General features: G+C 39.4%; 1 protein-coding gene across 2 annotated transcripts in view; it reads left to right on the forward strand.

Moving 5' to 3' along the window:
• The first annotated feature begins 4853 nt into the window (after nucleotides 1-4853).
• The window catches only part of pparg (peroxisome proliferator-activated receptor gamma), a 41692-nt gene continuing 19917 nt past the window's right edge, over nucleotides 4854-26628 (forward strand). The window contains exon 1 of one of the 2 annotated variants that reach the window (XM_085353306.1): nucleotides 4854-5071. Coding sequence is in view for 1 of the 2 variants with exons in the window: in XM_085353305.1 (XP_085209431.1) it covers nucleotides 5543-5594 (52 nt within the window). In the remaining variant the exon portion in view is untranslated. Of the gene's footprint in view, nucleotides 5072-5517; nucleotides 5595-26628 lie in introns of those variants that run through there. The other variant, XM_085353305.1, reaches the window with a different exon arrangement.

A 26628-nucleotide genomic window follows, 5' to 3' on the forward strand; every position in this document is an offset into this window, starting at 1 on the left:
AGATGTGGATATTCACCAGTCAGGGAAAGTCTAATTAAAAAGCTGCTGTTGAGCAGACTAAAACCAAGTTCGCCACAGCCACTGCTTCTTCTGATTTCAAACTACAAACCTGAAAAAAAGTAAGTTTCTTCTTCTTTCGCTTCCTCCCTTTAAGGATTGCCACAGCTCATCAGCTGTCTCCATTACCATGTCACCAATCCTAAAATACTGCAACATTGAAACCACTGTGAGTAAGTTAAAAACAAAATATGCAACTGCTAAGACAAGATTTTGACTTAGGTGTCACCGACGTCCATGTGATTGTGTCACATGGACGTCTGAAGAGTCTGAAGAGCTGTATGCACTGGCATGGCTTGTCTAGCAGGAAATTTGAGACATACCACATATCACAAGACAAAGCTTTGATTAAAGTGATTAAAAGGACTTTAAGCTTTAAGACACATGACTGTTAAAAGCATCTGTTGAATTGTGAACTCAACAGATTTGCCCCAGTGTGAAGAACTACACCCTAATTTACCAGATAAATTTTTTTTTTAAAAAAGCACACGTGGCACAGGGTCCCACATTCATTCATCACACTCTTAGAAATATTCACACTCAAAATCTTTACTGAGATACATTGTTTAATTTGTTGGTATGTCATTTTGCTCTCAGCATATATATTTATTTTCCTTTAGATGAAAAATACTAAGACATCCACAACAGAGTCTCCCTAACAAATCTAGCAATGCCAGAAGGCTTACTGTATATCAAAACATTGTAGAGCGTTATATCTTACACAGGCAGCACAATATTTACATTTTAGGAACACTTAAAAGTAGAAAAATGATCATTTGCCAGCACCATCACATAAATTTAAGCGAGCGAAGTGTGAATTATTGATGTCTTGTGGTGTTTTATTTAAGAGGTACTGGGTTGAATTTTCTCATGTGAGGCAGCAGATGGCACTGTGTATATGTGGAAGTGCTGTCAATTGTGTACTTGCCATTTCTCAAGATTAGCATTTTATAATTATTTATTACACTCTTTAAAAATACCTTACATATAAATATCTCTAAAACATCTCTAAATATTTCTCTAAAAACATTACTTATACATACAGACGTGTGTAAAAACACATATTAATGACACTTTTAAAAAAAAAGTTCTTTGTCATATTTTCCTCATCCTGTTCTTCTTTCATATCCTGCCTTTAATGTCACGCTTTTGTCACGCTTTAAGAAGGCGAGTGGCGGAAGGGCCCTTTTTACATGTGCCACTTTAGCCTTTAACATAAACCACAATACTTTTGCGTGAAACTGAACTTTTTTTTCCCCTCTCTGTTGTGTAAAGATGCAGACAGTGTGTTTACTGTATGCAGCATAAAAAAATCTGACATAAACAGATGCTTCATCTACATCGCAAAGGGTTTCAAGGTAATGTCAAGAATAAACGATTTATTAAGATCGCTCTTTTTAAAATTAAAAACAGAACCAGTTCTTCAACAAAGTCTGCCAGCGCTGATAACATGTATACAGTATGCACAGTGAAGACAGAGGAAACACACTTTGCTTTTGGCTCTTGGTCCATGGGGCAACCAGTCAACAGAGATCTGTGGGAACGTCTCCATCACGTTGCTCAAAGGGACATTTATGTGGGCGGCTAACTCACCAAGCAAGCCTATACTAGCCAAATCCTGTTTGTCTTGGTGCTCATCCCAACCTGCTGGAGGGAGAGATGGGAGATTAAATGTTATAATCTAAACATTTAGTTCATTTGTCATCCCATACATACGAGCATGGAGGGACAAATCAAGCCAGTTTGGCCGATTTCTTCTGTCATAACGTTAACTGTGAGGGTTTCAATTTCCTCACTAAAAGCTGCGTTGATTTTTGAGCAGCTTGCACCCCTCCTAAGCCTGAAAAATGACAAGTCTTTTCCACTTTATAATAATCACGACAGCGTAGGAGAGCCCTGTTAAGATACACAAGTACTTTGATGATGAACATTTTCAGATACCAGAGCTCCAGTCTGCTGGGATTCGACTCTATAAACAATCAGAAATTATTGCTTTGCTTTGTTTGTAACAGCCAAACTCTCAGGGGTGTCATTTTTTTTTTATCTCTGCAAAAAAAGAAAGAAATTCTGCATGGGGAGGATGTTATGCATGTGAGACAGAGTGAGAGAATATGTGTAAGTGTGTGTGTGCGCGCGTGTGTGTGTAAATAACCAAAGTGTAGCAGCTGTCTCAGTCCACCATACTGAGTTATAATAGATCAAAGGCAGCTAAACTGAAGCTTACTGTTGCACTCACAGGGTAGCAAAATTAACAGCTGCATTTACCTGCATTTGAAAGAGTTTTTTGTTTTGTTTTTTTTAGAATTGATTGCAGTGTTGAGCAGTGAGTGGCAGGGCTTAACATCGGTTGCGTTGAATTGCTTCAAAAGCAGGTTGAAAAGTCACCTCACAGAGATTCTACCTTGAAGTTTGAGAAGTAACACCATCAGGTATCTGTTCACACATTTGCTTTAGTTTGGTTTTGACACAAATCCCACTACAATTTTTGGACTTGTTACATTTTTATTGAAAGACCTTCTAAGAATTCCAGCACATGCTATAGATTCATATTTATTTGTTGCAATCACAGTAACACGACGACGGCTAATAACAGAGGTCTCTATTGCAAACCAAAGATTACAGTTTGCTAAAATTACTTCCTGAAAAACCATGAATGCAAACCAGGACATGCAGTTCTGTGCATGCTGTTTCAACGTCACACATAGCCACCTCAAAGCGAGCAGCCCCAACAGGTCAGACTCTGGTCAAATGACACTTTGACCAAAAAAAAAAAGGGGGGGGGCAGCTTTATTGCTTTGTGTGTTTTCTACAGGCCTCTTTGTACCTGTTGGGCTGCTGTACATTTCAGCACTGGTAAATGTTCAAAAAAAAATCTAATATGTGGGTTTGTTCATGGGTTTTGTTTAGCCAGCTGTACTCATGCAATGGCACATTTCAGTCTAAACACCCACCTGCACCATGAGTGCTGAGATGTTTCATTCGTAATCTTAAGAATAGCTCCTTCAGTCTGTGGTAAGTAGGGTATTTACAGCAGTTCAACATCCGATATGTAGTCAGATATAACAAAATGTGATTTCAAGATAAGGATGTTAAAAAATATGAACCACATCTGCTTTCAGTCAGCAGAGTAAAAAAATTAAAAGTAGCCCTTAGATTCTGTGTCTAGTTTACCGTTACAGAGCGAGCTGTGTGTTGAGGTTAGTCGAAGATCCTTAAATCTACAACAAAGTCTAAAAAGATGCAGCACGCAGGCAAACTTACTATTCATTGTGCACCTGTTTTTGCACTAAGCTGAGTTTCAGCAGGCTAGCTGACTGTCCGGATGGCGTTTCATGAACTAAGTGATGCAGCAGAGTACAATTTCAGCTTCAGTAAACACATGAGAGGGTCGACAGGATGTTATCTGCTAAACGACACTCGCAGGATTTCCTAGTGAACTAGATGACTTAATTGCACAGTCAAATGATCACCCTGTTGTCTTTCAGCAGTTGAATTCAGTCCCGTCTTCTGAGACCAAAGACTGTGATGTCAGAAATATGACTGTAATCAGCTCGATAGTCATCACTGGTAAACTAAGTGACTAAGAGGGGGGGAGCCCGACAGACAGCAACAAAACAAGCAACCACTTACTGTCAAGTGACTGAGTATCAAAGGAACAATTCACTATTATTGGGGGATGAACTTAATATCGAAATTTAAATTAGATGGTTAACAGTTTAGTACAGCTGCTACTAATGAAGTAGTTACAAGTTAGCTTTCAGATTTGATGTATACAAGACGTCAGCTTAGAAAACACGTTGCACTGTTTTCGATTAAGCTACCGACCAGTACTGGAACTAAAACGAGCCCCACCTTAAGAAACTACATCAACAAACCCGTGCTTACACGTGAATGCATCAGTATTAGTGATCCAAAAATATCAAACAAGAGAGTTAATCCAAGCTATGACTTCTCAGTGTGTGCCTCCATAATGAAAACTGTCAAAGTTTAAGTACGTGTAATTGAGTAATGGAGTATTTTTTATAACGATTCTAGTGAATCACGATATATAAATTACATTAACCTGAAATGAATTTTTCTTGCCATGTTCAACTGGTTGTCTTACTAAAAATAAAAATAAATTTTATTATTTTTTTAAAACTTTAAAAAAAAACCTTACCAAATAAAATGTAGCCTTACTTGCTTAATCTGCAAAACCAGTATCAAAAAGCCGAACTAGTTCTTGGAGGGGAACAATACTTTAAAGAAACTCACTTGTTCCATACACAGTTCCCGGAAAAAAAAACTAGCGTGACACATAGCAGGTAAACGATATACGAATGCAGTTTACTATTGGTGCATCTTAGTTAGAGGAGCTTCTCACAAGTGGTAAGTGTATTTCATTAGTTTTTAACCATACCAAAATGTGATTTTTTTTTTCTTTTCTTTTAGCAGTCTTTGGTCTAAGGTAACCCACTGAGCTCTTTCCTATAGTCAAAATTATATCAAACTATCTTAGCTACCTGTAAGTTAGGCAAGAAAGTGAATATGTGCTTTGCTGAAAAGGTGGAACTATTCCTTTAAGTTATTTGTTCCACATGGCTAAACACCTAAGAAACAACACTTTTAGGTCTGAATTTTACATTACCTGTTTCTCCCATATGGGGCAAACAACTGAGAAAATCCACTATAATGGGTAATTTGATGCCTCTGCCTGTGTCCTCAAGATCCCGATCGGTTGTGTTGAGAGGGAGGAGAGAGAGCGAGAGAGGCAGGCAGACACGACCACAGCTGCTGCTGCTGCTGTTTGAGCAGAAAACCGCACAGCAAACACACCGGACCTCTTTGACGCCGCGCTCCCGTGCGCACGTTGCGGACGCCACGGTTTGTTTGGGTTTTTTTTCCGTTGTTTGTTTGGGGGTTTTTTTTCGAGTTTTGAAAGAAATTTAACACCACCGAAAATAAAAGACAAACCATCCAGCTTCAGAAACAGAGAGTGTGCGCTGTCTCCTCTGCGCCTCAACACACCGATCAGGTCAGTCACCTTCCGGTCGGCACAGAGTCTGCCGCGCTGAGTGTTGCGGTTGCTGGGCTGGGTGAGAAAATACGGGAAAGCACCCGTAGGGGGGAGAAAGTTATTTAAATTAATGAAGACTGGGTTAATATTACACTGTTGCAGTCTAATCTGATATTAAATATTCGTGCACGTGAGCCAAAAAAGGGTGATTTGATTAAAAAGTAGTTTAAACAGGTAGATCCCAGCTGAACACTTGTTGATTTATCCAGCTGTGTCTAAATCAGGTTTTATTTGTGCGTATTGTCCCCGATGTAAATGTTAAGGTCGACACGCACAGGTAGCCTACAGTGTGACAGGATGGCTGTGGCACACAGTTTGGGGGTGGCAATGACGGGGGGGCGGGGGGCGGCCACAGGACTGACAACTGACACAAAGTCAGGTGTTGGGCCATAGTGTGCCTGAAGGCCATAGTGTGAGTGTGAGCTTGACATGCAAACACCAGGCAGAGATTTTACCCATCAAACTGACCACAGCCTCTCTGGTGAGTGCGAGGAATGCTTTGTTTGTTTCTGTGTATGTTGTGCTGAAAAACTTTGTTGAATACCTCCATAAGCATTTATCTGAGTAAAGTAGGCTTTTTACAGGGCCTATACAATACATTCTTGGATGTGTACTTCTGTGAAGTCTATACTTTTTGTGTCATACGTGGAATTTGTGGATATGTCACACACGCTTCAGGCAGTTTTGTGTTCTTGGAATTGACAGGAAAATAATGGTGGTGACTCAGCAATATTGTTGACTGGAGCTCAGAGTTAAACACTCGTTTCTCTTTGAGGCTTGCTGCACGGCTGTGTGATAGGTGATGTCTTTATGGTATTCTTTTAAGACTCAGTAATGACACACGGTGAGAAAGCTTGTAAGAGCCCCTTGTAAAGCGTAAGAGTGTCACAATAAGTTAGTATTAGTATTTAGTATTTATTTATTTATTGTCATTGTCAAGAACAATGAAATTGCGTTTGGGGCTTCCATACAACCCAAAAAAAAGAAGAAAATAATAAATACCCCTTAAAACCCAAGTGTACAACTGTTCAACTGTTTTCCTCATCGCTTTGTACGATCTTCATGTCAGTCGTCTCATAACACCGTGGAGTTGCTGGAAAAATGTTCAGAGACATTTTAGAACAGCAACAATCACCATTTTATCCATTATATCTTGCAAATCACAACTTTTGGTTGAAAACTTAGTTTGCTATTTACATACACAAGACATTTCATGTGTTTGGTCTGTTTACTTTCCTCTGAGACTATTATATGTTATATTTAAAATCACAGCAGCTTTATTGTCACGGTACGTTGACCCTCAAAAACCAAAGACTGGGAATCAATCTAAGGCAAGTGTAAAAACAGCTCCCCAAGTGAGTAAGTACATGTCAGTGGTAGTAAATGAGCTGAAGCAGTCATGTTTTATCATAATATTCAGCAAAGATAAAGATAGTGTAAAATCAGCAGCAATATATTTTTAACCATTAAGTCAGAAAGTCAGAGAAACAGTGTCGACAAAAAAAGAGGAGTTATTTTATTTAAAAGTAGCAGTAGTACATTTTTAAAGGTGATCTCAAGTAACAGCAGCATTCGTACTCAAACTGATCCTGTGAATTATTAGACATTTAGCAGAATGAGCTCACAGATTAAACATCCATGCAACGTGACCCTTGATGTAATACGGCTATTTTAAAATAAGAGAACTTAAAATATGACAAGTTATAAAAAGATTATTTTTTTCTGATTAACTCCTAGATTCATGCTGTAATATCGTTTTACTGGGTTTACAACATTTTGTTGAAGTCATTTGCGTTGCTGTCATGTAAGTTTGGTAATACTCTGTTTGACAAAGACTTTTTGTTAGCTTTTTGAATCTTTTGTTTCGCTGTGTCTGATACGCAAACAGATTCAAATATTTGTGTCTAAAATCTCCGGGAACTTTAATCAGTTAGAGAAATATCTCATATCTTTGGTGAAATTAGCCTGTAATCTCTGCATAGGCTGCTTAAAATCTGACACTAACCAATTGAGTGTGTTGATACATCATCAATCAGTGCATTATTGCCTGTCGGGTTATATAACTGCTGAAGTGAGGCGTGTGTGTGTGTGTGTGTGTGTGTGTGTGTGTGTGTGTGTGTGTGTGTGTGTGTGTGTGTTGGTGCGTGTGAGAGAATGACTGTGATAGATTTGGACTTTGCTTAGTTGCCATAAATGAAAGGAGTGCCTCAAGATACCATGCTATGTTTTTGTTGTCCATCACACGTGCTGAAAGTCTTGTTTGACTTACGTAGATGATATACTTCTGCACAAAGCCACAGAGACAAAGTTCAGCCTCTTAAAAACACCTCCGCACAGAGAATTGCCTTAGTTCTTGAAAATCTGTGTTAATTTGAAATCTATGATGAGAGAGTTGCCGCTCCACTATCCAGCGGTTTTAAAATGTTACAAAACCTCGCTAAGAGCCAAGCATAATCACTGCATGAAAGGAAGGAAGACAGTGTGCGCATTTGTGTCTGCATAAAATCCAGATAAAAGAGAATGCCACGTTCCTATACAGCCCACAGATAATTAACCACTTTTGTTTCTACACCACCAACACTTTGGTTTGTTTACTATATATCAGATTAACTTATTCTGACTGTGTTTTTCAAAAGTGCGTGTTTGATTTCCTTTTATCTGATGACATGCGTATTTGACGCAGTTTAGCCTTAAGGTCATGTATTTGTTTTTTCAATTGGGTGTAATTATTAACTTCAAGGCCAATCATTTCACCATTTACTGTAAGTTTAAAGCAACATTTCGGCTGCAGAATTCTACTGACAACCGAAATATGGGGCACAAGCAGGTAGGGCTGGGCCATATTATACCGTTCACGGTAATACCGGTATAATGTTAGGCAACGATAGGAAAATGAAATATCGCAATAGAATATGAGTAAAGAGAGATTTATGAAAAAATTCAAACGTACAGCTCTGCTATCACTTCCAACATAAATGAAGACAGGAAACTAAACAGCAGTGACGTTTGTAGGGTTACTGAAGTTGGGCTAGCTGTTATATAATGATGTGCTACGTGATCGCTAGCGACACAGCTATGTTAGCATAACATAAACAGTGAAGCTGGAGGACGAACAGTAACACTTTTCCACTTATAAAAGTTAACGTGAAGGTTCTTCATGGTTAGAGACAAATGCAATCGAATGGCAGGATGCTGTAAACGGACCAAACTTCAGTCAGGAGAACAACTGAGATAATCCATCCACAATACAAGGTTAGTCATTAATGTACTGCAACAACATGGGAATAGAGCAGCTGCCAGAGAATTCAACATTAATGAATCAATGGTACAGAAGTGGAGGAAGCAAGAAGAATGAGTTTAATAAAGTTTGATTTATCTGACTGCTTTGTTTCGCTTAATGTGCCTTATAATCCCGTGCACCTTATGGTCCGAAAAATACGTACTGCACACTGCAGTTTAATGTTGCAAAGCACCTCTTTTTAACTTCAGTGGATATTATACATGGTTATGCTCAGGATATGTCAGCCCATTTCTACTGGAAATGCCTTTTGGTTAAACTTTCAGCAAGGAATTTGCATTTGCACTGTTACATTTTTATAAAGCTTTAATGTACATAAAAACCAGCTTCTTGTTTAAGTGAAAATAAATGGAAGGTTGTCTTTTTGCGCTAGTAATCTTGTGGAGTTGTATTTTGTCTCGCATCAATTATATCGTCAGTTATATCGTTATCGCAAATTTTCAAATATATATCGTGATAAATATTTTTGGCCATATCGCCCTGCTCTACAAGCAGGTTATTTACGAATGAAAAATTCTGCTTTACTAGTTAAACTTATATGTCTGGTCTCCCTTTCTTCAAACCAGTGTCCCCTCCTCTTTGCTGTAAAATTTGTGCCTTTGTTGATTTCTATACTGATTTTATTTGTATTGATAAGCATTATGAGTTACTTGATTTTTAGCCCATTTTTGCGGGGTCATATTTTTACATTATTGTATATTTAGAGCTGATCAACATCAACTGTATATTTGGGAAATGTCAAAACTTCCCTCTGGTTAACATTTCACCATTTCTTAGACTGAATCAGAAGATTGAGTCTGACGTTTAGCATGCCGAATGTGTTAGATGTGGGTTTTTTAAACAATGCAAATTGAGTCGACAGAACCTTCGGCAAAATAAATGTTTTGCAACCACAACACCTGTTCGCATTATCACTCTCACAATGATTCCTAAATCACAACAACACCTGCTACCTGAGAAGTGACTCGTGTTTCTCATTTCTTTACATGCTGTCCTAAATACATCTGTGTTTGTGTGGGAAGGGAACATGTTTTAGTTGCCAAGTGTAAACATGATGCCTTTCAGGTATTTCTCTTCTGATGCCCGCTTAAAATTGCTGTCTCAATTTTAGACTGTGAACATGAGAAATCACGTTTTCCTGGGGCTCGTATTAAAGCCCTAATAAAGGCCCTAATTTTATTAGAGATCTGTCGACCTATCCAACCTTTACTGTCATATATCTTTACTATTGTTTACTATTGTTATTGTAATGGATTAATCTACTGATTGTTATTAATTTTGAGTTCTCTGAAAAAATTCATTTTACCCTGAATATTGAGAAACGATTTATTGATCGTTAAGATTACCCCTGCTCAATCATCTGTTAATCTGTTATCAACTTTCACATGCTTGAAAATGAAGAGACGGTATGTCTGGAACACAGTGGTTTTTTTCTGACATACATCATGGAGGTAGCCAACCAGTAAACTATTGCGTTGCAATATTCGTAGAGCCTTTTAACAAAAGTAATTTTTAGCGAAAAGATACCCAAGTACAATTTTACCCGGACTTCCTAAAGTTTGGAGAAACTTCCTGGTTCAGCTTTGATCAAACTCATACTGGATGGAACTGCCGTGACGTCACGTGTTTATTTTTGAAGTCCCTATTTGAGGCTTCGAGATAAGCATTTTCACTGCTGCCATCTTGGTATTTTGAAACCGGATGCAATGAGAGCTGGTTCTGACTGTGAAACTGCATGCCTTTTCTCTAATGGCGGTCATTAGACAATGAGCGTTCCGCATATATTCCTCATTTCTGAAATACAGCACGGTCAATTTTATTTTCAATGATTTTTTTATTTAATATTTATATTAAATAAAATGAGTTCTTGAGTCTGTAAGCTAAATGCTTCCAGTTGTTTTCCCATAGGCTTCAATTACAAGTTTCCCCCCGATGGCCATCGTTGAGTGCAAGTTAAAGGCATGTACGCATTGGCTTCACTTTTCAGACCCCAAAAGCTACAGCCATCTTTTAGACTGTCTATACTTGGATGGAGTAATGCATTATTAATGGTATGTTCATATTTAATCTGTTTATTGGTTTCAAATGACACTGTTTAGCTAATCTGTTGGCTGCATGATACTTTGAATGTTCACCCCAAAAAGTTGATTCAGATTTTTTGGATTTCCTTGCCTGGAATTACTGTACAGAGTGGGGGATAAATGGATGGACTGATAGGGTTATGGAAACGCACACACCAAGGGGGACGAATACAAGATATACACAGGGAGAAGCTAAAGCAGAGAAGACACACGGGGAAACACAGCTGAAAAGAATCTGACTGATGAGACAGGGTAAGCAAAACTAAACTCTACATCAGTAAGGAGACTATCAAAATAAAACAGGAAACAACACAAACTGAGACTGAGACTTGACACAGGAACTCGTCCACAGATGAATTAACATGAAAGGACAGGGAAACCAGATAGAACACAGAGACAGAGATGAGACCAGGAACAGAGTAGGCATGAAAGACGAGTAACATAATAAAACAAGTTTTTCAACTTGAAAAAAACAAACTCAGATGAACTTGAGAATACAAAACTCAAGACTAACTAACACGGAACTAAAACTAAAAGATCTCTTAAATTCCAAAGAATGAAAAACAAGATGATAACAAACTCAAAAACTGTGTCCAAGACCCAGGACCATGACAGAATCCTCCTTTACCAGTCCAACAAAAAGGGTATTATTGAAGAAAAAAACTGGTGCTGTAACATTAGGAGCTCTTCCCATTATGGTGCAAAAATAGTTGTGGACATTAACCTGGTAATCTGTTGACTAGCCCTTCTAGGTGTTTTAGTGGTGAGTACAAGACAACAGATGACCTGCGTGAAACTCTGACATTACTAACACCATGTTCTAACCTACTGAGCCAGAACAGTCAGTACATATCTCAGACTTACATTGCATTTAGCCAACATTGTTGAGACACTAATCCTGCATCTTGAGCCAAAAATAGTCATTGTCGGAGAAAAAAAATGCAACATGAGGCTGAGGTTGGAGGGGGATTTGGTTTCCAGTCAATCCAGATTCATAATATGGTCCACTGTGTAAGTTCTCATTATTAATTCTAATAATTCACACAAAATACATGAACATTTTACAGCAGTTAGAGCCTTAGCCAGCGACTGCATTGTAAACCGTTAGATAAGAACATTACTATGAAAATGTTAAAACAACTTGCAGAAATTATGAACACAGCAAATCGATACTGACTTTAGTAGAGTAATAAATTATACTGTGTTACAAGAGTATCGTTTGCATGTAGATATACCCCATCAGGATTCTCCTTCCTAATTTAGCTTTCTTATAGCTGATGACCTGGAACTACCCAGGGAAAGGACCCATCCTCAGATTTACCTCTGCATCCTGTCAGACAAAAAAAAGTTAAATTAATGACTTGAAAACAACTGGAACAAACTGAACCTGGAGCTTCTGAGGCCTCATGGGAGTCTGGCACAATCAGTCCCAAAGACACAAAACACACACGTCCAGTCGCACAGTTACACACATATACTGCCATACACACGCAAGAAGGATTTTCTTGCCAATGCACTTTAACACAGAAATTATTCAACAGACTGTAGGGATATCTAGTAACCTCTGTCCTAATTTCCCTTTTAAAAAGATGTGGGAGCAAAAAGCATCTCATCAGGTCAAAATCTGGTCTCTATTGGGAACTTGAAAACTGACTCATACTTGATGTGCATCGGGTGCTTCTTGGGTTTACTGGATATGGCATTGCTTAATGCCATATCCAGTTCAGATTCTTCTCTGAATGATCTGGCTGATTTCTGCAATCCACCTCCTCAATTTAAAATTGGCTAATCATAACCGAATGCCAAATAACCTAAAAATAAATAAATAAAACAGGAACAACAACTGCCAGTAGCTTGCGTCTTTATGGAATTTTTTTTTTCACCTCTCCAAGAAGGGGTGAAAAAGTTTCCATCTGAATTTATTTGTCATGCTTATCAACCAATTTTGTCATTAATCTCTGTGAATATCTTTAGTGTTGGGTAAGGTCTCATCAAACTGGAGTCTATCTCAGCTTTCACAGGGACAGAGGAGGGGTACACCAGGCACAAGTTACCAGTGAAGTCATCACTGCCAGATCTGGCTAATAGTTTAAACTGTTTTTAGAAAAATGATAAACAACCATTATTTTTTACAGTTGACTCAAGTCTGAAGCTTTATGTCAGTGATTTTTAGATATTCAATGTTTGAATGTAAATGTCCACTTGTTATTTGCACTTACATGTGTTTGGCTGCTTAGCATTCATGGTGAAATGCTTTCAAGTAGCATTAAAACATTAAGCTGCCAAAAACATAACAGCATGCCAAGGACTGGACAGTGTTTCATCCAGTCTTACACTCCCGTTCATGAGTATACATTTATCTTCGCCACCAGTCCAGCGTGTGGTAGAGAGCACACGCCTCCTGAGCCAACTCTGACCTTCTTCTTATACGTCCTTTACCCCTCACAGAAATTTTGTGATGTTTCTTTCTGCATACACCTTTCCTGGCACTCATATTTACAGTGCGTCTTTTGAATGAGATTCACGTCATGTGTCGCTTTGTTATTGTCCAGTTAAGTGCAGCTGACGGGAGCACACTCCCGTCTTTTCCTCTCCGCTTCGAGGAACAGGGCATGACCCTTCCCACATTGCACCTCTCCCCTTTCCTACCATATCACCCTCCTTCTCACTCCCTGTGTTTATCAACACACAAGTTTAGCAATAAATCATTGCTTGTGCGTATTCTCACATGACTTTCACAGCTGGGATCATAAGCATATAGAGTGATGATTAACGTACGTGATCACCATATAGGCACATGTGTCACAGCATGAAGCAGTGATCTCACTGTCCTTGTTTGTCATATTATCCTCATTGTTTTTATTCTTGCTCCATCCTTTTGTTTTGTTTTTTTGTTTTTTTTAACCTGTTTCATGTTTTCAGTGCTAGATGTCTGAAACATGTGTCTGGACTGTGCAACAAAGATAGATAAAGTCTGACTTTGTTCTCTTCTCATAAAGGAAAGGAGTGCCCCGGGCCGTGCTCCATTTATGCTGTGCACACATGTCCTTACATACATGTCTTGTACATGTGACACCATTGCTCACACAGGTAGTATTTACAAGTGGATGTGTAAAAATCTGTGTGTTTGTGACCATGACAACATGCAACCACTCCTTCCCCTTAACCACTGAGGAAGATCTTGAGGCTCAAGGGACTCATCAACCATTAACTCATAGCTATTTAAAGGAACTGGGTGAGAGTTCATGTCCTCAAATTATTGTGAAAACTCATGATTCTAAAAACAGAAGCATGTATGGAAGCAGATGCATACATAAAAAGCATTACAGCTAAAAAAAAACAAGGCAGGTGCTCTATCGCTCTTTGTTTGGCTTTTCCCATGTGCTTATGTATAGCCTTCTAACCAGCAAACACAGCAGATGAAACGTTGTTATCTCAAGAAAGCTGACCTGGAGATGCATACATGGACAGATGTTGATTTTGTGTCCATTTACATAAATATCAGTCATCCATCCAACTTGGTGTCACAGAGCCTGTGGCAGCTAATAGTGGGAGGGTATACTCTGGATAGTCAAAGGAGCTTGTAAAGAAAAGCGTCTGGACTTCTTTAAGTTGCTTGAAGACCTTTCACCTCTCATCCGAGAAGCTTCTTCAGTTCTTCAGTTCAGTTCTGAAGCTTCTTCTTTAAGAAGCAACTTAAAGAAGTCCAGACGCTTTTCTTTACAAGCTCCTTTGACTACGATGACCTGGATGACTGAGAACCTTCACAGACATATACTCTGGACAGGTTGCTAGTCTGCTGGAGGGCTCACACAGAGAGAAGAGCTGTATCTTGAGGGGAAATCCATGCAGGGACAGGGAGGACATGCAGACTACAGACAGTAAGGCCTAAGCCACCCAGGAGATTAGAACCAAGAACCTTCTTGCTGTGGCATGTCGGTGCTAACCACTGCACCACTGTGTCGCCACCAGTGGCTTGATATGTATTGTGATAAAGAAGGCAAATGAATGTTCCTTTGTTTAATTTTTATAATACAACAGTATCTGATTGACAGCTTATTTGATTATGAAATCCAAAACATTTCCTGCTCATAAAAAACTAGTATTACCAGATTGCCCCCCACCCCTTAAAAAATGAGCTTGCAAAAATGTATTTCTGACATGTAAATTCTTCTGTCTTATATGTTGTATGATGAACGTATGCATCTGTGTTTAGCTCTCTGCCTCCAAATGCCAGCAATATAACTCAGTAGTGTGCTTTATTTAATACGTTGAGTAGATCAGTAAGATAGAATATGGTCTTCAGAGACAGAGTTCTTGAGTTTAGGTTGCCCTCTTCTCACTCAAACAGTTCTCGCTCTTTCAGCAAGCGAGAATTTTGTTTGTTTGTTTGTTTCGTTGTACTCTAACTGTCAAAAGTCAAATGTAAAACAGTTCTTGCATGCACACTTACCCTTGCAAGAAAATCCGAGAAGGGCATCCAGGAGATGTTTTAGAAAGATCTTGAGCACATGGAAAGGAAACACTGCAGACATCGCACAACTTTTGCAACAATTTTTTTCAACCAAGGCGATGTCTAGGAAGAGCAGTCAGCCAGGACTAAGGTTTCAAAACATCTGCTGATCCCTTTGTACATCGTTTCCCATTTCTTATTTGTCTTGCAACATATAAGCAACAAACAAACGCAGCATATTGTGTATGCGTCCTTGCACATCTCACTATGTTTAATACGATCAAGAGCGTCCAGTGCTATAGGAGCCGCACTGTCATTTGACACAATGAAAACATATTTTGAACATCGCTGTGTGTACAGATGTGTGTGCATGGGTGATTCTGCCAAGCCATTGCACAGAATGACAGCGACCTTTTCAACGTTATAGAGTCATATGAGCAAAAATATTTGGTATATAAAAATAAATATATTTTTACTGGGACCCAGGCCAAGCAAAATGTGGTTACTCATTATGATTGTTGAGTGGATAATAAATAGAATAATATTTTAAGGATAGCTGATATGATGACTGATCAGCGGAAGGGATACTATGAGCAAAACCAAATGCATCTGGTGTTGGCAGGGCGATGTTGTATGACTGCTGTTGCACAAGTGAGATATATTATCGTTAAAAACCAAACTGCCTAAAAATGGGGAGAAAGAAGTAAACTAGTACAGTGGTCCCTTGCAATATCGCAGTTCACCTTTCGCGGCCTCGCCGTTTTGTGGATTTTTTTTAGTGCAATTTTGCATGCTTTTTTTTTTTTTTTTTGATAGAGCGCATTGTGTTCTGCGTCCCGATCGGCTGTAGACCATTGTCAATCAAGCTCCTCTGTCCCGTGTCTCCTGTCCAGTACAGAATGCATTCAGCTTGTCAAATTTACATAAATCATCGATCACTAGCAGTGTCTCTGAAGTTGGTTTCATTCTATAATACTGGAGTTATTTTTCTACGAAGGTTTGAACTTTGAGAGTGTTTAAACAAGAGAGAAAGATGTAAAAATGTTCATGCCTGTCTGAGAAAAGTGTATAAAGTGTGTAGTGAGGGGTTTTACAACCTAAAAACATCTATAATAATTGTAAAAAAATAAAGCTGACTTTGTGGATTTTGCCTATTGCAGGTTATTTTTAGAAAGTAACTCCCGCGATTAACGAGGGACCGCTGTATTATCTCACTGGAATAAATAATTTTTTCACCTAATCTTATCAGTCTGCAGCTAAGAATTAAAAGAGTAGTTTAACATTTTTGGTAAAACAGTCTATTTATTGTTGTTACAGCTTATGATTTACATTTCTCCAAGTAGTGACACATTTCATTTAGTAAGCTTTAGCGGTACTGGTAGGTGTTTTTATTTTTAGACATAGACATCCTTGATGCTTCTCCATTTCCTGTTTTCATGCTAACTTAAGCTAACTGTCTGCGAGTTCTAGCTCTTGTTTGATCATCTCAGTCAAAAATCACATCCTCTGAAATACCAAACTGGTCATTTAGGTTCATGTCGTAACCAGCTATGACACTAATCCACGTATTGACCAGTCATTCTCATGTGTGGTTTTCGCACATGTGTTCATAGTTTATAGCTAGTGTTCAAGCATGTACTACCCCGCCCTCACTGAGCTAATGCCACATTTGTGCTAGTTACATAATGCAGCTCCAAAATGTTTAGAGAGCTGGCAGCAAGAACGTAAGAACAATTATGCATTAATTATGCATTTTTCAGTGTAAACACTCAGAATGAACACAGAAATTAAGTATTATGCCACTTTCACTTTCGCATATGCAGATATGAAGTAGGTAATTTGCATATTGTGCCCCAGCGGGACAGTTGTTCTGACAAATCTGCCACATTGTGTTCTAATGTGTAGGTAAAGAAGATAATTTCCTACTGCAGTTCTTGGGTGTTTTTTTTTAGGTCAAATCAGTGCCATCGTTGCACCCTGGCATTTGCTATAATGCAAGCCGAATCATAAACTATTTTAAGCTAGTACATCTCAACACCTTGGCTACAAAGACAAGTCTCACATTAAATTCACAATGAATAGCATCATTTTCTAATGATTGATTTCATATATACAAAGAAATCTCTGTTTAATATTGGTTAAACCAACTTATATGAGTATCAGCACGTATGATATATACAGAAACACGTATACCATGATGTACAAAGACACAAAACCTAGTCTCTTGATAAATGGAAAAACAGTTGTATGATATGGTCAGTGAGTCATTTTCGACAATTTCCCCCCACACACCTGAGGTTTCTCAGAGACAGTTTCAAGTTGTACCTGAGGTTTGTACCGTCAAAACTACAGTTCTCTGTCTCGTTCGAATTGTTAATCCCGGTGGTATATCGGCGAATGTGTGGGCAGCCACCTTGTAGTGTATGAGTTGTTAGATTAAGACGTGAATGGCCTCAAAAAATAAGTTATTTTACATGAAAAATGATATTTACAAGCACAAATGCTGCATTTTAAATCTGCCCAGTGTTTGTAAAATTCACTCTTATCTAACCATTTCTACATTTTTTTAAAGTATTTTTGCTTTATTTTGTTTTTTAATCTTTATAAGAACTGAAGACTTTAGTTCTTAGAAAATATTTGGGTCATTCACTATATTGTTGGAAGGACCGGTTGTTTCCTCTGCGCACACTCACTGTGAAAGTTTCAAACTAAACCACTCTCCTCCTACCTCTCCAGACTTGACCCTTAGGGCCAAAATGACAGGCTGTCAATGACTGTTTGATGTTAATATGCAAACAGAGACTCTGTCTCTGGATTTTTTTTAGTATGTCAATCACTTGTCTCTTTTTTGATATGCTAAATGCCTTTTTGGACATAATTTTTCTAGGTTAAGTTGCGATTTGTGCATTCTTGTGGAGTCACATGATGTACAATTGCAGATGGAAGCTGAAAGAAGAAACCACTTCTCTATTACTTGGCTTTGGAACGTGAATTTGGTCGAATTTCTCATAATGAGAGATGAAAATTTCAGTTCTTTCTTTAATATATAATTGAAACAGACAACAGATAAACTGAAATCAAACAGAATCTGTCTATAAACCAACTTGGAGTCACACAAGAAAAACAGTGTGCTGTAAAGAGCTGGAATAATCTATCAGTGCCATGTATTTGTGCATACAGAGACTGAACTATACAGCACATCTGTTGTATTGAGGAGTTTGCTACATTGTTGAAATCTGTTTAGATTAAATCTCAACAACAAAAGAGATAGTGAGCATCTGACCCCAGCTCATGAGGTTAAACAGCGGTGCTTTTCTTGTAAGAAATCAAATCAGGGAACTATTATTTTCATGTTAATGTTCTTGGGTTAGAAATTGCATGAGGAGCGAGTGCGTCACCATGGTCACATCGACACTGAGTGACTGAGCGGAGGGAGAGAAGTGCAACCAAAGAGGCATGATGAGCTTGCCTGTCAGTGTGTAGCAACAGGAAATCATCTGCATCTGATGTCTACCACCTCACACACACACACACACACACACACACACACATACACACACTTAGACACATGAAACTAGAAGAAAAACTGTATACAAGAAAACAACTTGAAGCACATGGCCACACATACACAAATATGCACTGTCTATTTAATACAGCAGCGACATGCGCACATAAAAATATATAAAAATGAATGACACATATAAAACTGACAATAAAACCACACACACAGACACACACACAGACCACATGATAGTTTGCTGTCTGAACTTTTGCTGAGCCCAGACTCTGTCAGAAGGAGAAAATGTGTGTGTAGTTCCCTTTCTATTGGTCATCACTTCCTGAGGAAAAACATGACCACACACACACACACACACACACACACACGCTCACTCACAGTAGTCTCTGCTCCTGTCACTGCCACTGTCACTTCTTGGTCATTTAGCGGACACTGAAGACTCTGAACCAAAACAGGAGAAGCAGGGTGAGTGGACCGTGCTGTACCCCGTGCGCGCGCGTGTGTGTTGCTGTCATTCGGTTCATTATCTTGTCTGAACATTAGCTGCTTTGGATAGCCTTAATAAACCAACAAGTACAAAGACCAATCATGATCAGGAAGCTGCAGTTAAATCGTACATGTAATCGTGGCATCCAGTCAGTTATGTGCGAGCAGACAGCAGCACTGATCAGTGCGATACTAGAGGTCAGCCCGTTTTATTTGATTTGCCTTGACAGACCGTTTATCACTTTATGGACATGTTTTGGTGTGTAAGCAAGATTATTGCGATATTTGGTAGCATCACTGTGTGTGTAGTAAGAGCACCAATTCAGATTTTTTTTTTAAAAATGTGTGTGGGGGGGTGTATTTCTGCTGCTAATGCGAGACTCCTTTCAATAGAACAAATTAAAATTATGATTAGCAGGACATTTTAGGATTAGAGAACAGCCTCGGTTTTGTTTTGTTTTTGTCTCTTTTAAAGAGGGAGGTGCATTTTCTTTGATTTATTCGTACTTATGTTAATTTTGCCTCTCTCCTGATCTGACCTCAGGTTGACTTAGTGTTATCAGTGCTCAATTTTCCTAGCTTTTGAAGTTGAAACAAAAAAAAGAGAGAGAGACAAAAATCAAATTGAAATCAGAGAAAGGTTGTCTGGATGCTGTTTTACTCAGAGCTGTGCCAACCAGACAAAACTTGTGGTTTCTAACCTCCCACTGTGTCAAACTTTGAAGATTTCTGGTGAGTAAATTCAGTACCAACCAAGTATGTGGGTTTTCAGACAAGAGGAGACTCTCGATTCTACTGACAGGGCAGTCCAAACCTCTGCCTGACACCTTGGGTGCACATGGTTTTCCATCACTCTCCTGTTTGATCGTTCAGGTGCAGAGGGGGAGGCCCTTTTCAGGTAATTCTGTCCACTGTGGCTTCACACCACCAGAATTTTTTTTAATGCGTATGATGATGATTTTTTTCTTTCTGGGTATTTTTTTCTTCTTTTTTTGCATTTGAACTGCATTCGGCCTTTTAAACTTTGCTGGGGTTTTTTTAAGTACATCTCCTACCATCTCATATTGTAAACTAGATTGCTTAGTCAAATAAACCACAATATTTTTTACAATGCATGCTTTTTCCAGTGTCCCACAGCTTCCTTATGCAGGACTATCGAGGCAAAACTAAAGCGCACTAATCTTTTCAAAGAATTTGTGGGGACTGTGCAGACGTGCAGGCGGGCATATCTTTGTTTTAGTCACTGACAGCGAACCACATACTGTTTTACATGAAGAGGTCAGGAAGTCACAGAACTCTCTTTCTTTCTCTCTCTGTCGCACTTCAACGCATTCATGTGCACAGAAAAGCTGGTAAAATAAACAGCTTACTGTGCAAGAAAGAAAGAAAGAAAGAAAAGAGGAAAAGAACGCTCTCTTCTACAGGGGAAATACTCTGCAACATGTCACTTTATCGTCAGGATCTCATAAAAGCAACGGCTAGAAAACTGTTAGACTGTTAGACTAAGGTTTGTTTAGTAACTATGCAGCTCTTCTTTGTAGTGCACGTCTATATTTATCTATTTTTCTTCACTTAGCTGTGATATATGAAAAAAAACTTGTTGCTTTTTTTTTTTTGCAAGAATTTTTTTTCAGCTTTCATGTGGAAACAGAATATATTTCCAGCCACATGTGTTGAATGAGAGATTGCCTGGTTTGATATGCGTGGTTCAGCCCTCGCCTTCAGACAAGTTGAATAGTTTTTATTCAAACAGCAAAGATAAGAGTGTTACTCCCTTGAATGTAGCAGGGCAGGTTCTCCCTTTACTAAATATATGAGGCTGATTTCTGTGTTAACGTCTCTCATGTTCTTAACCGCTCTTTACTCTTGCCTGACTTATGTTGAATAGCACTCTTGCTGGAGTGCTGTTAAACACTCAAAAAGAAGAATTATGATGCTGGATCTTTTCTGACTGTAGGGGTTTTTTCTTCTTCTGCACATTTTGCATCTTTAAGTGTTTTTGTTACGCTTTGCTAGTAGTGCTTTAAAAGGTAAGTAAGAGGCTTGTTCCCTTGATTGTCAAAACAGCGCTCAAAGCTATAGACAGGGCTTTAAATGCTTTCTGTGAAGTAATCTGATCTCTTGCATTTTCTTCATTCTGTTTTGGACCAAATTATTGGCGCTGTGAAGAAATATGAACATTAAAAAGCATCACATTTGTTTTGCAACTCGGTCCCTGAAGGAAAGATTTCACATCTCTCAGTCTGACCCCCTGTTTTTCCCTCTTTTTTCCAAAGTTGCTGCATCCAGGCTGCGAAAAAACAACACGACACTCAACTCTTAAAGTTAACATTTTGGTCTTGCTGTTTCATGTAATAATAGCTTCTCTCTCCTCTAAAGTAAGTGGACACTTCTTGTCCCTGTTTGTATGAGCTCATTTCGCAGAAAATGCTGATGTGTCTCACTGTGTGTTTGCTCCCACACACACTGTCTGGCTTGTTCAGGTACAGCAGCCTGCCAGACCTGCCTGCCAGACCTGCCTGCCAGATTGCCGTTGGGCCTTTGTTATTAGGTCGCGAGTTAGGCAATAGCCAATAGAAAGTACTCCTACACACTGTACTCTTACATGGAAATCAAGTTCTGACTTGTGGAAATTTAAGAACTGGCAGGAAACAACTGTCACACGTGCTCACATGTACACACCTTTTGAAACATACTGCGTGTCCCTCACTAGTCATCCCTCACTTTTTATAAACTCTGACAGGTTGCTTTCCCACAAACCAGTCTGATAAAATCAGGTTAATTTGGTTGCTTTTGCACTGTAGCGTTTCCAAGAAGAGGAGCTATAGGGAAAAAACTTTTTACCTTTGATTGCAACATAATTTAAGCACCTTGGTTTAACTGCCACTCTGCAGCCTCCTTCCCTTCTTTTTCCTTCCCATGTGGTGGTGAGCACAGAGCATGAATTTCCTAAGATAAGAGTTTTTTCAAAGTCTCAGGGGTCCAGCTTGATTTCTTTTGGTGGTCTGGGAACTCGCTCTCTTTCACCCTTCCTACTTTATCTCTCTTGCCTTTTGTCAGAACTCACTCTCCTGCTAATTTTCTGTGTCCTGATGACTTCATGCCAACGAGAGCGCAAGTTGCTCCGGTGCTATTTTAGTTTGAGATCAGCTGGCAGCCGGCCAGCATATGGAAAAATATCCAGGTTTCTCTGTTTATTAATAGTCACCAGCTTCCAGGGCAGTGGAAGTTACAGCATGTGGACACGCAGATGCCTTCTCTCACTCGCTGTGAAACAATGTCACAGTTGATGTGAATTTTAAGTGGACCCCCTATTGATTTTCGCCACCACATTCCAAACAAGTAGAGAGGAAACAATATGCAGTTGAGGAGGATGAGGAGGATGTTTGTTCCACAGGGATGTTGTGCCAAGTAATTTGGAGCCATTTCAAGCCATTTTTATAGCTGGTGCTACTGTGCCACCTGAGTATTGCTATTTTGGCTTTGTCCTGTTGCATCATTTGTTGTATTCTTTTGTTACACTTATTTTTTTCCAAATTAGGCAGTAAAGGTTGATGAGCGGAGGGAGGTTTATTTTGAGATTTGGTGGTGATTGTGAAAGGTTGTTTGGAAGGTCACTGAACTTTTTCCTCTATTGATTATTTATAAATTGCCTGCTGTCCTCTGTGTTTTTTCAGTCTCTTCGGTTTAAATCAAGGTCAGAATTTCAGCACAGTCCTGTCACAAGCACAGGAAATATATCCAGTTTTCATTGCTGATGTTTAGAAAGACGCCGGATCGGCCTTTATCTTCCCATCATAAACTAGCAAAAATAAAGAAATCTAACAGACTGTTAGACTATGGACCCCACTGTGCATTGAGTCAAGTGTTACTTTAATCCAGTGAGTATTAGCACGTAAGATAATTTGACAATAACACAGCAACATGAAGAAAGTAGATACCCACTAGTGTAGCAGTGGATATGAGCTAAATATTCACATATAGTCATTTCTACCATAAAAGTAAAATTGGAAATAAATAACATTAAAAAGTGCAGTACATATCTGATTTAAATCTGCCAGTATATATTTGGGGTCGCTCTCTTTTATGAATCAGAATCAGAAAGGGTTTTATTGCCAAATGTTGAGCGGGTTTACAACATTAGGAAATTGCTGCAGTGCTTTTATGGCATGCAATCTGCCCCCAGTGTGTACAAGTGTGTAGTAATAGTGCTATGATGCCATTTATTGGTTAAAGCATTTCTGCTCCTTCCATGTTGTTACTTGTTTTTTACATAAACCTCCTTAGTTTTGCTGTACAGTTGCATATTTTACCATAAAGCCAGAGCAGTGTCGACATTATGCTGAATTGTGCTGATAGATAACCAGATAACCTTCTGGTTAGCACGACAGCAGAGCATGTGCAGGTCAGACTTTAGGAAGTACTCCTAATTTCTCTTTAAAACTTGAAACAGATCACTCATCGGCTTGTTCTAAAGCATGACCCCACTGGAAAATTACAAAAGAAATGAAAATGTGGTAAAAATATTCTGCACTCACAGTCATCTTAACCTTTGGTGAGTTCACTGGTCCAATTCTTTGCCTAGAAAAAAAATCTATTCTGTCATTCTCCTGGTTTGCCTCTGTAGTCTATTCCATTTTGGATATTTTTGCACCTTTTTTAAATGTGGCTAAATTTCTCTGCGAGGGTGTAGTTTAAAGTAGCTTGTTTATGCCTAAATTTGTTGTGTTACCTGTAAGGGTGGGCCGGTTTAGGTTTAGTAATGGTCTCTTTTAAATGGGTATCGCTGTGCTTGTTAGTTTACAACCTCTGGGCGTAGCCTGTGTGAGTACAAGTGCATTTCTTTATTTATTTATTGATGTATTTATAGGCAACACCAAAGTGACTAAGTGACTTGAGCCAAATGTCATAGTTGGTTACCCTCCAGTTAATACGCTCTAGTGACGACCCTGAACCAGAATCAGGAGTCCATTCAAGATCCTGTAGGTTCCTGCATTGCAGTCCTTTAAACTGTTGCTGTTTTCTAAACTCGTAAGACTTTTGTGCTGAAATTCTGACCTTTATTTAAACTGAAAGAACCAAAAAAAAAACCCACTGTGGGCACTTGGTATATAATCAATAGAGGGTAAAGGTTGATGAGCTGAACTACAGAAGCTGCCACCAGATCTCAAAATAAACCTCCGCCAATCAACCTTTAATGTCTGATTTTGATAAATATATCAGCCTCCCTGGGAAAGTCTATGCAAGGGTGCTGGAAAGGAGAGTTCGTCCGTTAGTCGAACCTCGGATACAGGAGGAACAATGCGGTTTTCGTCCTGGTCGCGGAACACTGGACCAGCTCTTTATCCTCTCAAGGATACTTGAGGGTGCATGGGAGTTTGCCCAACCAGTCTACATGTGTTTTGTGGACTTGGAGAAGGCATTCGACCGTGTCCCTCGGGGTGTCCTGTGGGAGGTGCTGCGGGAGTATGGGGTGTCTGGCCCGTTGCTATGGGCCATTCGATCCCTATACAACCGTTGCAAGAGCTTGGTTCGCATTGCCGGCAATAAGTCGGACTCGTTCCCGGTGGGTGATGGGCTCCGCCAAGACTGCCCTTTGTCACAGATTCTGTTCATAATTTTTATGGACAGGATTTCTAGGCGCAGCCAAGTGGCGGAGGGCTTTCACTTCGGTGGCCTCAGAATGTCATCTCTGCTTTTCTGAGGCCATGGTTCTCAGCCGGAAAAGGGTGGAGTGCCCACTCCGGGTCGGGGATGAGTTCCTGCCCCAAGTGGAGGAGTTCAAGTATCTCGGGGTCTTGTTCGCGAGTGATGGGAGAAGGGAGCCGGAGATCGACAGACGGATTGGTGCTGCAGCTGCAGTAATGCAGACGCTGCACCGGTCCGTCGTGGTGAAGAGGGAGCTGAGTGTAAAAGCGAAGCTCTCAATTTACCGGTCGATCTACGTCCCTACCCTCACCTATGGCCACGAGCTGTGGGTAGTGACCGAAAGAACGAGATCGCGGATACAAGCGGCAGAAATGAGCTTCCTCCGAAGGGTGGCTGGCCTCTCCCTTAGAGATAGGGTGAGAAGTTCAGCCATCCGGGAGGGGCTCAGAGTAGAGCAGCTGCTGCTCCACATCGAAAGGAGCCAGCTGAGGTGGTTCGGGCATCTGACAAGGATGCCTCCTGGGCGCCTCCTGGGGTTGGTGTTCCGGGCATGTCCCACTGGGAGGAGGCCCCGGATAAGCTGGAGGAGGTGGCCGGGGAGAGGGAGGTCTGGGCTTCTCTGCTTAGGCTGCTGATGGATATATATATATATATATATATATATATATATATATATATATATATATATATATATATATATATATATATGGTGTGTGTATATGTGTATATAGTTTGTTTTTGTTTTTTCAAATAAATATATTTAATTCTACTACTGGACAAAGAGTGGTCTCTAGTACTAGAAAAGCGTTGCATAAATGCACTCAAGTGAATTGTACTATCCTTAGCTAGCTGAACGTTTCCACAATGTGAGCATAGAAATGTGGACCTCAGTGGCTTATTGCGGTGCCAATTAGTTTCCCCTCCAGCGGGTGTGGTTTTCAGAGAATGACTTCCTGTCTTTATTTGTGAGCTTACTTGGAACTTTACCAATGAAAACTTCAAAAAACACACATTCAAGAAACCGCAGTTTTGAGCGTAAAAAAAACCCCCCCATGTAACCTGTAACCTGTTTGCAACAGTCTGCAAAAGTCAAATTTTTTCCATTAATACTGCTTTTCTAATACATTATCATTCTCATACTGCGATTTAGAGTGGACGCTAATTGTTCTTCAGAAACAGTTTCATCTTAAAAGATGCGTTATGGCAGCATTTTGACCTGCTGTCGGTTGCTGTTGAGCAGTTTGACATTGTTTTGCAGTGATAAGATTGCTGCAGCGCAGAGCCAGGGATGAATTTGCATGTCATTAAATCGGTGGCAAAGGTTTAGATTTACAGGTAGGCCATTCTGAGAAAGTAATGTTCTATATAATTTTGATATACAGCGATGTTTGGGTTTTTTTTACAGGTTTAATAATTGCCAGGGGGACAAACTTCAACCCATATGAGTGGCTCATTTTAAAGAGCCACTGTCTGGGAAGGCCATTTAAATAGCCTACATCCTAAAAACAACATATTCTACAACTTGTACATTACATCAGGGCCTTGTGCAAAGGTAGCCAGGCTTATAAAGGCTTGTATGTGGTTTGCTTTCATGTGGACTGCAGTAACCTCGGACTAGCGGACTTTGATCATCTGGGCTTTTCTTTTTTCCTTCCAATCTTTGACCATCTGCATTAGAAACTGAAATGACACAAGAACTTTAATTTATTTATACTAACAACAAGCTGAATACCCAGAGGGAGCCTTTCAGTAGAAATCAAGAGATTGCACACTTTGCTTAGGAAAATGTTTTCTCAGTGTCAACAAATCCCATGAAAAAACATTAAGAACCAACAAAGACGTGGATCATACCCATTTGTCATTGTAGCCAAAGCTTTTTTTTTCCATGTAACTGTTAGCAATGATTAGAAACCCATCAAAATGCGAAATCATGGTCCTGGCTGCTGTACTTTGGCAAGTGCAACAAAGAGAAAACAATAAATGCACCTTTTTTAAGTTGTTTTTTTTTTTTTTTGCTGTTGCTCCTTTTAA

This window comes from Diplotaxodon limnothrissa, linkage group LG5 (genome assembly GCF_057381915.1).
Source record: "Diplotaxodon limnothrissa isolate DT_005_m linkage group LG5, D_limnothrissa_male_GT1.1, whole genome shotgun sequence".
Lineage (NCBI taxonomy): Eukaryota > Metazoa > Chordata > Actinopteri > Cichliformes > Cichlidae > Diplotaxodon > Diplotaxodon limnothrissa.